The sequence below is a fragment of the Narcine bancroftii genome, chromosome 9 (genome assembly GCF_036971445.1).
Source record: "Narcine bancroftii isolate sNarBan1 chromosome 9, sNarBan1.hap1, whole genome shotgun sequence".
NCBI classification, from domain to species: Eukaryota; Metazoa; Chordata; class Chondrichthyes; order Torpediniformes; family Narcinidae; genus Narcine; species Narcine bancroftii.
Window position 1 is genome coordinate 41,147,074 of NC_091477.1, and position 13,827 is coordinate 41,160,900.

The 13,827-nt window shown below is 36.7% G+C and overlaps 1 protein-coding gene across 3 annotated transcripts in view; it reads left to right on the forward strand.

Moving 5' to 3' along the window:
- ctnna1 (catenin (cadherin-associated protein), alpha 1) overlaps window positions 1-13,827 on the forward strand; it is a 110,046-nt gene that overhangs the window by 82,118 nt on the left and 14,101 nt on the right. For all 3 annotated transcript variants that reach the window (XM_069898885.1, XM_069898887.1, XM_069898886.1), the window contains exons 9-14: window positions 4,933-5,085; window positions 5,584-5,676; window positions 6,075-6,231; window positions 8,489-8,689; window positions 10,977-11,128; window positions 12,746-12,856. In XM_069898885.1, the coding sequence (XP_069754986.1) occupies window positions 4,933-5,085; window positions 5,584-5,676; window positions 6,075-6,231; window positions 8,489-8,689; window positions 10,977-11,128; window positions 12,746-12,856 (867 nt within the window). The remainder of the gene's footprint in view (window positions 1-4,932; window positions 5,086-5,583; window positions 5,677-6,074; window positions 6,232-8,488; window positions 8,690-10,976; window positions 11,129-12,745; window positions 12,857-13,827) is intronic.

A 13,827-nucleotide genomic window follows, 5' to 3' on the forward strand; every position in this document is an offset into this window, starting at 1 on the left:
TGGCAGGCACCAAGAGATTTCTTTAGGCAGTCCTTGTACCTTTTCTTTGGTGCACCTCTGTCACGGTGGCCAGTGGAGAGCTCGCCATATAACACGATCTTGGGAAGGCGATGGTCCTCCATTCTGGAGACGTGACCCATCCAGCGCAGCTGGATCTTCAGCAGCGTGGACTCGATGCTGTCGACCTCTGCCATCTCGAGTACTTCGACGTTAGGGATGAAAGCGCTCCAATGGATGTTGAGGATGGAGCGGAGACAACGCTGGTGGAAGCGTTCTAGGAGCCGTAGGTGATGCCGGTAGAGGACCCATGATTTGGAGCCGAACAGGAGTGTGGGTATGACAACGGCTCTGTATACGCTTATCTTTGTGAGGTTTTTCAGTTGGTTGTTTTTCCAGACTCTTTTGTGTAGTCTTCCAAAGGCACTATTTGCCTTGGCGAGTCTGTTGTCTATCTCATTGTTGATCCTTGCATCTGATGAAATGGTGCAGCCGAGATAGGTAAACTGGTTGACCGTTTTGAGTTTTGTGTGCCCGATGGAGATGTGGGGGGGCTGGTAGTCATGGTGGGGAGCTGGCTGATGGAGGACCTCAGTTTTCTTCAGGCTGACTTCCAGGCCAAACATTTTGGCAGTTTCCGCAAAGCAGGACGTTAAGCGCTGAAGAGCTGGCTCTGAATGGGCAACTAAAGTGGCATCGTCTGCAAAGAGTAGTTCACGGACAAGTTTCTCTTGTGTCTTGGTGTGAGCTTGCAGGCGCCTCAGATTGAAGAGACTGCCATCCATGCGGTACCGGATGTAAACAGCGTCTTCATTGTTGGGGTCTTTCATGGCTTGGTTCAGCATCATGCTGAAGAAGATTGAAAAGAGGGTTGGTGCGAGAACACAGCCTTGCTTCATGCCATTGTTAATGGAGAAGGGTTCAGAGAGCTCATTGCTGTATCTGACCCGACCTTGTTGGTTTTCGTGCAGTTGGATAATCATGTTGAGGAACTTTGGGGGACATCCGATGCGCTCTAGTATTTGCCAAAGCCCTTTCCTGCTCACGGTGTCGAAGGCTTTGGTGAGGTCAACAAAGGTGATGTAGAGTCCTTTGTTTTGTTCTCTGCACTTTTCTTGGAGCTGTCTGAGGGCAAAGACCATGTCAGTAGTTCCTCTGTTTGCGCGAAAGCCGCACTGTGATTCTGGGAGAATATTCTCGGCGACACTAGGTATTATTCTATTTAGTAGAATCCTAGCGAAGATTTTGCCTGCAATGGAGAGCAATGTGATTCCCCTGTAGTTTGAGCAGTCTAGCAACGTGATTCATATATTGATATAAAACATTATTGACATGTTATAATATATTGATACAAAACATATGATTAAATAAACCCCCTACCCCAAATTCCCTCCTCCACCCCACTAACACCCTCCTACCTCCCCTACCCACCTACAAAGAGAAAGAAAGAAGGAGATCATCACTAAAAACAAACATCATCAACTTTTTAGCTGTGGAAACTGAGACATCCACTGGAGCAGATTGGGAGATCAAATTTTAATACCAAGAATTTTTAAATATGCGCTCCATACTTTTACAAAAAAAGATATTTATCCCTCAAAATCTACGTTCTTTTCTAAAGGAATACAAGATTTCATTTCAATATGTCAGCTTTGCATTCCTCAAGCCAAATCTGATTTCCATGTAATAGCCAAACATTTTTTAAGAAACATTTTTTAGAAATATTGCTAAAGTTTTGGCTAATAGAGTAAATGAATATTTACCTGAGTTGGTCCATTTAGATCACTCTGGATTTATTAAAGAAAAGCTATTCTGCTGACATTGTAGCTAAATGAATTAACTTAATACATCGTTCTCAGACAATTAGATCTGGCATTAGTTTTGTCATTAGATTTAGAAAAGGCTTTTGATAGATTAGAATGGAATTATTTATTTAATGTTTTACAATAATTTCAATTTGGGTCAAATATATTAATTGGATTAAAGCTTTATATAGGAATCCTATGACCAAAGTAGTTACTAATGAATAACTTTCTTCTTTTCCATTAACACAATCGGCTAGGCAAGGTTGTCCTTTATCTCCTGTTTTGTTTGTTTTAGCAATTGAATCAATAAGACAAGATGTTGATATTAAAGGAATTAAAGTGAATGAAGAGGAATATAAAATTAGTTTGTTTGTGGATGATGTATTAATTTTTATTCTTCAAAGCTTGTTAATGTATTGCAGTAGGATATCATCTATATAATGGGTGATTGACATATCTGGGGGGAGTTGATTAGGTGTTAATTGTGGGAGATTAACTGTAGCAGATACTGGTATGTGCTTTGTCTCATGCAAATGGATTTTGTTACTTGGAATTTAGAATACTACACCTGCACATCATACAAAAATATTTTTACACCATTTTGTGCACGTTATATGAGTGGAAAAAAACAGTAAACAGAAATCCTTAATGTCATAGATGCTCTGTGATTAGTAAGGGATTACTTAAGGTGGTATGTAAGTGAGGAAAAAAAGGTTGAGCATCCAAGACCTTGAGTTAATCAATCCCATAACCAGCAGATAATCAAACTGGCAAAAGGAAAGGAGACCAAGCAACATCCCAATTGCAGCATCGAATATTGCCATTTCACAGCTGGCATCTGACTTTTTTCAGTTGCCCAGGAGGTTTCTGCCCATCAAATAGGGACAAATGCTATCATCTTGTTGTATTGACCCAATAAATGAACCAAAAAGGAAGGTCCATAAAGATGGCATTTTACCAGGTGTGATATCAAGAAACCTTGAAGGAGAAAACATTCTACAAGTGGAAGTCTTGCCTTGCACAAGGAAAACTAAAGTTAAAGGTATCCCAGTCTCTGCACATCATATAAGAGTTCTGTGTATCTGTCTCCCAGAGCCAACCATCTTTGGTGATGCTTCAATTACCACCTTTCCACTAAAAATCAGAATAAGTATGATCATTGATGGGTCAGTTCCATTGACAAGATCCCTCTAAACCCCATTCCATTACATAGCAAGACTTGGATGACATTTGAGGATTGGCTGATGAGTGGCTACCATTCATTTAATATACCACTGACTTCCCTCGATTGCTCTAATAGGACTGACTCTTCCAGCACATTATTTAATTTACCAGTCCACTTTCTTAAAAGATTCCAGCATTTTTGCAATAATTGTATTTGGCAACTTGTTCCTTGTTTTATTTCCTTTCATTTCTTAAGATTAAAATGTTACTACAGAATAGCTGATGAAGGATTAAGTCTGGAGCAGACACACAGAGGGCATGCATATTATATCAAGTTGAACCATTTGAAGTGTTTTCTGCAGTAAAATAGTAATTTAGTCACTAATAATAAAATGTATCTTTTGTGCTTCAATTATCCCAGTCATTAAGGCCCAGCAATAATTATCATCCATAAGGAAGACCACAGCTAATTTATTATGTTGAGGATATTTAGCCATAAGCAATAACATTTAGGTGTTTTTTTTCATTCATTTACCAATTACTCTGGGGAGCATTGAAATAATTACTGATTTGGCTTTGTTTATCAAGTGTTTATGAAATTATCTTTTTGAAAGATAGAAGAATCATGATGGTAAATGAGATTGCAGTTTCCTGCTAACAATAGATTGAAAGAACTTGTAATCATACAATATCCTTTTGTCATCTAATCTTCAATGCTCCTAATGTGCATCTCCACATTCTCTTGGGGCAGAGATCCTTGCTATTCCTCTCAGTTACCAATTTAAACCTGACAAAATTGCTTTGTTAGGCATGATTTGCCATTCCCTCATTCTTAAATCTTCCATTTCCTGCTTTCATATTCTTGACTGTGCTTTGACTTTTCAAATGCTTATGAAAGATCATGAACTTTTTGATTGGTCAATTTTGTGTTGTCTCATTCAAATGTGGAACATTTTTCCCCATCATTTAAAAAAAAATTGTCCTTTGTTCTTTGTCATTTTTCTGTTCTAGGATTTGGATGACATGTAACGGAAAAAATTATCAACTACTTTTTAGTGTTGATATTTGTTTGAAGATCTACTTTAAATAGCTGTTGCAATTGCATTCCAAAATCTTTCCTAATGATCTATGGTACCTTAATTTCCTATTGTTATTATTCCTTTCAGTTCTTTGGCTCTATTTGTAATACCATATTTTCCATATTAAACATCCATTTTAAATGTAACCTCTAGCTGTGTTTAGCTCCATATCAAGGACATTTGCCTTGGATTGAAGATAAATCACAGTGTATTGTGCTGATCAAAGCAAAAAAAAGAAGCAGACACTGTAAAGCAAAATAAAACTAATATTATAGTGAATATACATTTCATTGTGTTTACTTGGTCTTCCATGTTGCTACAGTGATCATTTCTCTTATTGCTGATGTGCACTGCGGAAGGTCCACGCGTATATTGAGTTTGCTTTTTGTTTTCTACTGAATTGTGGCAGGAAGTCATTGAATTCTCACTCTCTTAGGATACACAATAGATGCACTGTGGCAAGAATAAAGGCAAGCTCAACTTGATTAAATTTCTGGCCAAAACCAATGAGGAAATTTTCCTGGTCGTCTATGATCATAGAGAACATCTTTTTAAAACTGCTCAAAAAAAAAGCTTGCGCAATAAAATATTGGGAGCTGAGGAAGCTGAATCTGGAAAGCTATTCTGGCATGCAATGCATTTTCTAATCAGATTTTGTAATTCTGGAAGAGAATGATAGAGTCAAACAAGTAACTCTTTATGGGCATCGTTTGGTCTTGAAGGTTGAAAAGTATAAATGCAATATTCAATCTGATTATAAATGGATATAGCTGCACAATTCTGATATGCCTAGTTAAAGTTCAATGTAATGCATGCTGATTGAAAGCTATGTATTGCAGCATTTAAATTGTTCAGGCATAAACTTTGATTATAATTATTTTTAACAGCTTAGGAAAGCTGTCATGGATCATGTATCAGACTCTTTCTTGGAGACCAACGTACCTCTTCTAGTTTTGATTGAAGCAGCCAAGAATGGCAATGAAAAGGAAGTGAAAGAATACGCCCAAGTATTCCGTGACCATGCCAGCAAATTGGTTGAGGTAAGTACACATTTCATTCTTGCTAAATCAAACATCAATTTCTGTTGAACAGCAATCACATTTTCATTAAAACTCTGATTATTGGTGTATAGACTGGCTGGGAAAAATAAGAAATTGAATAATGGTAAAAATATTTTTTTTGTTGCTGTTCTTTTATCCATATGGAAGTGAATCTTGTCAATCAGTCACTGAGGTAGGGTGAGGGAGGCAAGACTAAACGTTTTGAATCTATCATTAGAACTGGCTCATCGTTTCTAATAAAAGATCCGTAACTGAAGCAACTGTTTGTGTGTATTACCAGATCCGATAGAATTTTCAATATTTGCTGCTTTTATTTTAAATTTCTAGACACCCCTTTCATCTTGCAGGGTTATATTCCTGATTGTGTTCACCAGTTCTTGGTACTTAAAATTCACTTTGTATTTGTACAGAATTGATCACTAAACTGGGACTTGTCTTTAATGCCATGGAACATTGTTAATTTTTTTTCTATTGTAGGTTGCCAACCTTGCATGCTCCATTTCCAACAATGAAGAAGGTGTGAAACTTGTTCGCATGGCAGCCACTCAGCTTGAAGGCCTTTGCCCACAGGTTTGGCAAGATACTTTGTTCATTCTTAAATTTAATCAGAATTGGTTTTTTTGTTTATATAATGCTTTCTATGAAATAAAAATGATAAAAGGGACTTTTTTTTTAATAAGTAGAATTTGTATGTATTTAAATAAGTTGACTTCACAATGCCATCTTTTATAATTTTTTCATTTTTCAGTTACAGTTAATTTTCAACAACTGGAGCGTAACACTTGCAGAAGATTAAATACCAGTAGCTTTGTTTATTAGTCGCTGCTAAATCACTAATGTTGGTCTTGTCATTTAAGTGACAATTTTATTATTATTTTCTCAACGTGTATGAATTAGCAAATAAATTACCTTTACGCTCAAAAATGATTATTTTCAAATAATGCAAATTTATTTGCATTGCCTTCTAGGTCATAAATGCTGCCCTGGCACTAGCAGCTAAACCTCAGAGTAAGGTAGCTCAGGACAATATGGATCTCTTCAAAGAATTATGGGAGAAACAAGTGCGTGTGCTGACAGATGCTGTGGATGACATTACCTCCATTGATGACTTCTTGTGCATTTCAGGTATTTCTGTTATAAGAAAACAAGTCAGTACATTTGTATAATGTCCTATCCTACTCCAAATAAACTTGCACTTAATCTGTACACAATATATTATTCCATTTGCACTGTTTTTCAATCAGTTTGGATAGACTGGATATATTTATTTGTAACCATGCTAGAAATTTAACCCACAGGCCAATAGGCACTTGCCATTTTTCTATTTGCCTGACATCAATTCTTTACATATCAAATTCTCTGTTGCTAGATCATTGTGCAATACAATTTTAATGTTAGCCAACCAGCTATTTGCTCGTTAAACTTTATTAATACACAATGTGTATTTGTTTAAATGGTTTTTGTACCTGGTAAGGTTTTGCACCAGCATCAATATAGGTCTTCTCCGTTAACGAACAGGTTTGGTTCTTATGGACATCCATAAGTTGAATTTGTCTGCAAATTACTCAGTATGTAATCGTACTTGCACAGTAATGTAAAGAATAGCATCAGAAGAACAAAACCAATCCGAGAACAATTGCTAAAAGTGGAGAGAAAGAGAGAGAGAAACTAATTCTAGCTTTCATAGGAAAAAAATACAAATGTTTGTATGTAGGATGTTTGAATTTAATAACGTGAGACTTGATTTGTATGTAGGGGTGATCCTAAGTGGGTTGCTTGAAACCCAGTGATAGCTGTTTAAATATTCTAAATGCTGAAGGTTTAAATGTTTTATTGAAGCATACTCCTTGTATTTCTTTTAAACCAAATATCGCTATATTTCATTGGCAAATATCCATTTCAGGCCAAATTTAAAAGAATGTTCTTCGCATCCTCTGTCTAAAATTTAAAATTTTTCTGAAATCTGTTTTAAGGTCTATTCTTATTTTATTTCTCCGAAGGAATTTGATTTTTCACTCTTCTCCCAAAAGTGGAGCATGTTGACTTGAATCTATTAGTTATTGTGTAACCATGTTATTACTGAAAATAACCTGGGTTCTGGTTCTGAGGTTTCTGGTTGGAGAAGTGGAAGTTGATTGATTATTGCAGAGCCCACTAACATCTTTTGAAGCATTACGCTTCCCACCTCAAAATGTGTGCAATATGTATGTACATATTGTACATAATAGTACATGTCAGTACTATTTGAAACAGGATTTTTTTTTATTTAAAAAGATCTTACTATTCACTTATTTTCAATTGGTCAAAGCATAGTTAACCCTTTAATCAGCACGTCAGCTTTGTCATTCTTCATGACTCTAAATGAGCAATTGTGCTTCAGGAAAAGAAATTCATTGGTTTTCTTTCCAATTTAAAATGTTAGCATTCTCATTACTTTCTTGTTTTTAAAATGTCCTCTTTTTAATTTCTGCAAAGTTTGTGAAGAGTCTTAAACCCTACAATTTCATGCTGATTGATAGATTTGACATTAGATTTGTATACCGTATTTTCACTCATTTAATGCACATGCACACATATATCGCGCCGATGTAGTCTGACTGACAAAAGCAGTTTTCCTTTCAATGGGACATGAGACAAAGCACATACCAATATCTGCCACAGTTAATCTCCCGTAATTAACACCCAAGCAACTTCCCCCAGAGATGTTAATTGACCATTATTCCAATGATATCCTACTGAAATACATTAACAAGCTTTGGAGAGGAATCAATTAAATGGATGAAGGACAGACTTCAGAGTTGAGCAGGGTTTTAATTCTAATGTTGTCTCAATTCAGAAGCACTTGATATGTTAATCTCCTCCCTCAGGGATGGGTCTGGGCAATTAACACTGATAGTGTGGAGTGCCCTAGTCAGAATATCCTGTTTATAGAAATACCATGGCATTTAGTACAAAGAGATATTCCCAAGATCAAAATTTCCCATGGCCGCTATAAATTGTGCACGTTCTTTCATTGCCTCCATTACATTCTCATGCTGGCTAGCTTGCTCTAAATTGTCTTTTCCGCGGCTGCTATAAATTGTGTGTTCTTTTATTGCCACAATTATATTCTCATGCTTGCTATAACATTCCCACACCTGTAATAAATTGCTGGTTCTACATTCCCACACCCTAATAATTAATTCTAGCATTAAGAAGCTTCTGAAGGATTGAACTTAAGTGCACTACAAAATTATGTATTCCAGATTGTGAACTTGAATTGATAAACAGTATTCCAATGAGAGAAGGATTGAGCTGAGGGAACATTAAAAGCCATTGACGTGAAGAGATTTGAATGTATTTTACTCCCATTATTAATCCAAATATACTTTCCTTTAAACAGAGAATCACATCCTCGAAGATGTAAATAAATGTGTTATTGCATTGCAAGAGAAAGATGTAGATGGATTAGACCGTACAGCTGGTGCAATTCGAGGCCGTGCTGCAAGAGTTGTACATGTAGTCACTTCAGAAATGGACAACTATGAACCTGGAGTTTATACTGAAAAAGTTCTGGAAGCAACCAAACTGTTGTCTAATACTGGTAATGCTCCATCATTTTGAATGGTTCCTTCCCCATACATGCATAGCATACCTTAATGTGTTGTGAACCAAACCAATGCTAAATATTCATGGTAAAACCACAATTCTGTAAAAAATCAGCTGATTAAACTACTTTATATAGCAAAGATAAAGATGTATAACCAACATTTCAAGCTTGAGCCCTTCATCAAGGTATATCTTGATATACGGGTACACAATCCTTTATCCGGAGATCTAAAATCTGGAAAGCTCCAAAATCTGGTAAGTGGGGAGAGAGACGGAAGTGCAAGTTGGGAGGGGGGGGCGAGGGCGGGAGACTGGCAGTGCGAGTCGGGCGGGCGGAGGCAGTGGCGCGAGTCGGGCAGGCGGGAGACCAGCGGCGCGAGTCAGGAAGGCGGGAGACCGGCGCCGTGAGTCGGGCAGGCGGGAGACCGGCGCCGCGAGTCGGGCAGGCGGGAGACCGGCGGCGCGAGTCGGGCAGGCGGGAGACCGGCGGCGCGAGTCGGGCGGGCGGGAGACCGGCGGCGCGAGTTGGGCGGGCGGGAGGCCGGCGGCATGAGTCGGGCGGGGGTGGGGGTGGATACGGCAGCACCATTCAGGTAGGCTTAAATCTGTCTTTCCGAAATTTGGAACATAAAGTCCCCCAAGGGTTCCGAATAAAGGATTGTGTACTTGTACCTTCATATACCAGTGGAGCTGAGTCAGTTCATGGCCTGATCAGTTATAATCTTGTTAACAGTAGAACAGGCTTGACAAGGCCAAATGGCCCACTCCTGCTTGGGTTTTTTTTTTAATGCTCTTGCACATAAACAGGTTACTTCGTATTCAGTCAATTCACTTCTCTGGACAGCTGGCTATTTGTCATAGAGATTTAGGCCAAAGTTTCGGGTCAACATTGTAAAATTGAACATTAGGGGAGATGGGGCATGTTGTTGAAGCCTGCATCTCCAGATCTATCATTTTTTTTTATGTCAATGCCAGTATGCTAGCTCACAATGACACTTTTGCATGCGACAGCCATCTAGATCGACAGAATGTCAATTAAATATTTATTGTTCGGAGTGGGGGGGAAAGCAAGGGAATAGTTACTCAGTTCTTAGTCACCTTAGATCATTATGATTACAATATAAATTACCTAGCTAATGCTATGACTTCTGAGCTTTCAAGACCAATGACAAATGAGGTAAATATAATATGATCTGATTTCTTGAAATATGCCGTTGTATTCCATTGTGCAGGATATAAATCCTGTATATAGGGGTCCTCATCCACATAAATGAAAGCTTACCAGACAAATATCGTGAAAGTGTAGAAATATGATTTGCTGCTTGGCCATTAGGTGGGATTCTTTGTAGCATACATTGTTTCTTCAAAAGCAAAAAGAATGAATGATAAGTCTATAGGCTGTTGTTAGAATAAAATTTAGCATTTTGGACCTTTGATTCAGAGATGGGTATTGCAATCTACCATGCTGAAAAAAAATCAAGTTCAAATAAGTAAACCAGGAAATAAAAGTTGATCTCTGTTGCAAGATCCTTGAAATTACCACATGAAACCAGCTCAGCTTTTATAATACTAATTTCCTTCAGGGATTAAAATTTACCATTTTTTGGTCTAGTCCTTTGGACTCTAGATGTTGTTGATTCTTGATGAAATAATAATTTTAGCTCTCTCAGCAGTGTCTATATTCTATGAATGTATCATGTAAAAACAAAAATGTTTCAATTACTACTGAATATAAATCTGTGTAGTTGTCTTAATCTGTTGTGTGGCTTTGTGCTGTATTACTCTGCAGAGTGGTAGGCCTATCTTATTGGACTGAAGGGATGTAATTAGTGGAGTTCCCAAAAAATGGGTTTTTGGCCTTCACCAGTTGACAATTTATACTAATCACCTGGAACAAAATGTAAGATTTCCAAGTTCGCTGATGACACAGAAATGATTCTGCAATAGGATATTGAGTAATTGTGCAAAACCTTGCAAATAGTATGAGGTACTTTAATTAATCAGGGCATTCAATACAAATGTAGAGAGATTATGGTCCACTGTTTTTAAAAAAAAAAAAATAATAATAATTTCAAGTTTCCTGTATGGAATAAAAAGAGGTTTGTATAATGGACTTGTCCTGTAGACCAATATTTGATTATTTACAGTTCTTTTAAAAACTGACGTTGTTTAGTGAAGTCAAATGGTAATCAATCCTTTTCAAAGATGGGTCAGTAATTCTGAAAACTCTGAAAATGACTAACATATTAAATTGTAGAAATCCATTCATTTTCCCAATCCAGTTATGCCACGATTTACTGAGCAAGTGGAAGCTGCTGTCGAAGCACTCAGTGCTAATCCTGCTCAACAGCTGGATGAAAATGAGTTCATTGATGCATCACGCCTGGTCTATGATGGTATTCGTGATATTAGGAAAGCTGTATTAATGATTAGAGTGAGTATATTTTGCCAACCCATGGGAAACTGCGGAATATACTATTTGAAGTATTGTGTGACTACCTGAATTAAAATTTCATGGATACCACACAGGTAATTACTTGACATAATTGGTTATTGTTTACAAACTCAATTGCTGAGAGATTATCATACAACATTCCTGACCTTTGTCTTGGATTAAAAATTGCTAATCCAGCTGGTTGTATGCCACTGTTTTGTGATTTTTATAGCATGTCTAATTGAGTGCTCTATCAATTTTTAATCAGAAGAGGTTGTTTGAAAACAAAATCAATTATCACTGTCAGTTTTTCAAGTATTAATGTTTTAAGTTTGTGTATATAAAGTTCTCAGTTCACTTCCATTTATTTTCTCAAACTAGTAAAGAATGTTACCCAGGGAGTTCTCATTGATATTTTTATCCACAACAGAGTGTGGTCAATGAAAAGATTTGACAGTATTTGGACATGGTTGCCAATACTGAAACTGCAACCAGTGGAAATGTAAGGCATAGCATTGTTGCTCTGGGTGATTATCACCACAGAGGTGAAGTGATGTGTACACTTGCCTTCTAGTAGCTGACATGTTTAAGAATGTTCACTGGACCAATTAATGAGATTTGTGGAACTAATATGCTTTAATTTTGCTGCCAAATTGCCCCCATCTCCAACAAAGTAATATGTTACAATTAGATCTAACCAAATATAGAGGTTAGTGGTTAAAATTAAAACACAATTTATAATTACACATTAAGGGTGACGTACTATAGGTATAAATCAAAGATAGAAGAAAATCAGTTTTGGGTTTTTACATCAGGAATAATTAACTATTTGGGTAAAAGTGGATCTTTGTCGAAATTGATTGCTTTCTCAGTATTCACATTACATTCAGTGTTTTAAAACCTCAAAGAAACTATTTTTATAATTGAGCGATAATCTGGTCAAATTTGATTTAATACAGTTCAAAATATATTACAAGATATGAGCACTTCTAATCAGGCATGTGACCTGTGAGTAGATTCCTTTTTAAAATTAAGGAACATTGAAGTGAGGTGTAATTATAAGTGAGTTCCCTTATTTTGAAGATTATTCACAATCATACCTATTCTTGTTCTGGAGGCTAGAAATTTTAGTTCAATCTGTGCAAGTGTTTGAATAGCTGCCAACAAGCCCAATCAGTGGAAAGTAGTCAAGTGATTAATTCATCTGGGGGCAGAGCTTGCATAAAGCAGGATTTTGGATAATTGCCTTTTGTGTTTGGATGATAATGTATATCTAGCAATTGATGCTACATTGAGAATAGGTAATCCACTGTCTTTCTTCATATGTTTACTTGTCATCAGGAATTATACAATTAGTGAATACTTAATTGGACTGTTCCAGCATGTTAAATAGCAGTAATTATTTCTGAGCTTGTGACCATTCTTGATATTGAAAACTTCCAACTTCCAAAATAGTGCAATTATCATGACCTTTTAAGCTGTGCAATTTAAAATTTTCCAAAAACAAGTTCACAAAAATTTTAATGTTCACACTTAAGTCATTTTCTGCTTTTCTAATATCATGTCAACATATTAAAATGGCTTTCTTAATAACACCACCTCTGGCACCTCTACCAGACTCCTGAAGAATTGGATGACTCAGACTTTGAAACTGAAGACTTTGATGTACAAAGTCGAACCAGTGTCCAGACACAGGAAGATCAGCTTATTAATGGACAAAGTGCAAGGGTAAGAAGTTGCATGTTATTCAGCAGGTCTATTAACCTTGTAGCAGGTTGATGCACTTTACACAAGTTTTTGTTGTACATAACTGCTTTTAAATACTAAAACCTTGGTTGCTGGCATGAAATGTGGTTTATAGGGAACAACTGACAGCTGAACCCATTAATTAATTGTGGGCCTAAAATAAGATAACTATGGAATTCAGTTATTAAACTGCTGCATAACTAATTAAGGATAGACTATTCAAATCATATCAACCAATGTTTGTAATTTAACATTTTGTCGTATTGAAAGACTATATTTTGGAAAATATTTTATATTTGTACTTTAAGAGGGAAGGGCACTTGCGTGATTTTCCTCAAAATAGCTATGGAAAATATAAATGAGAATTTGTTTTGAATTCAGCCGAGGCAGACTGAACGTAGATGACAGCTGTTTGGATCTGAAGAATGAGTTTGGGCAGTTTTAGTACAGTTCCCTATGGACAGTTCATCAGTGCTCAGCTGCTCTGATTTTTGGCACAGTCTACTGCTATTGGAAAATGGGTGTTTTGAAGTCGATGGGAAAGGGAAAGGGAAATGGAAATGTTATGTGCCGTGTTTCTGAAGCTGGGATTAAGGCATCTAATCCAAATAAGGGAAGCACTGTAGAGCATCAGCAAGACCAATGTTTTATAGTACAGAGCTGATTTGAAAAGTAGTTTTGTTCATTTTATGGATTTCCGCTTGTATTGTTTATTGTGTTGATTTCTATCAGTCTTTTAAGTAAATGTTGTTTAATTTTTGCCTCAATATTTCACACAGGTCATCAGTAAAATATCGATGTTTGGAAAAATTATTTTTTAAAAAATAGCTCCGTATGCCAGCACTCTGCATGTGTTTGCAGGACATGTATTAACATCTGCAGAATCTAGAAGAATACAGGCTGACAACTTTTGGTGTTTGCAAAATTGAATCATTTACAAAGGGAGTAAAAAA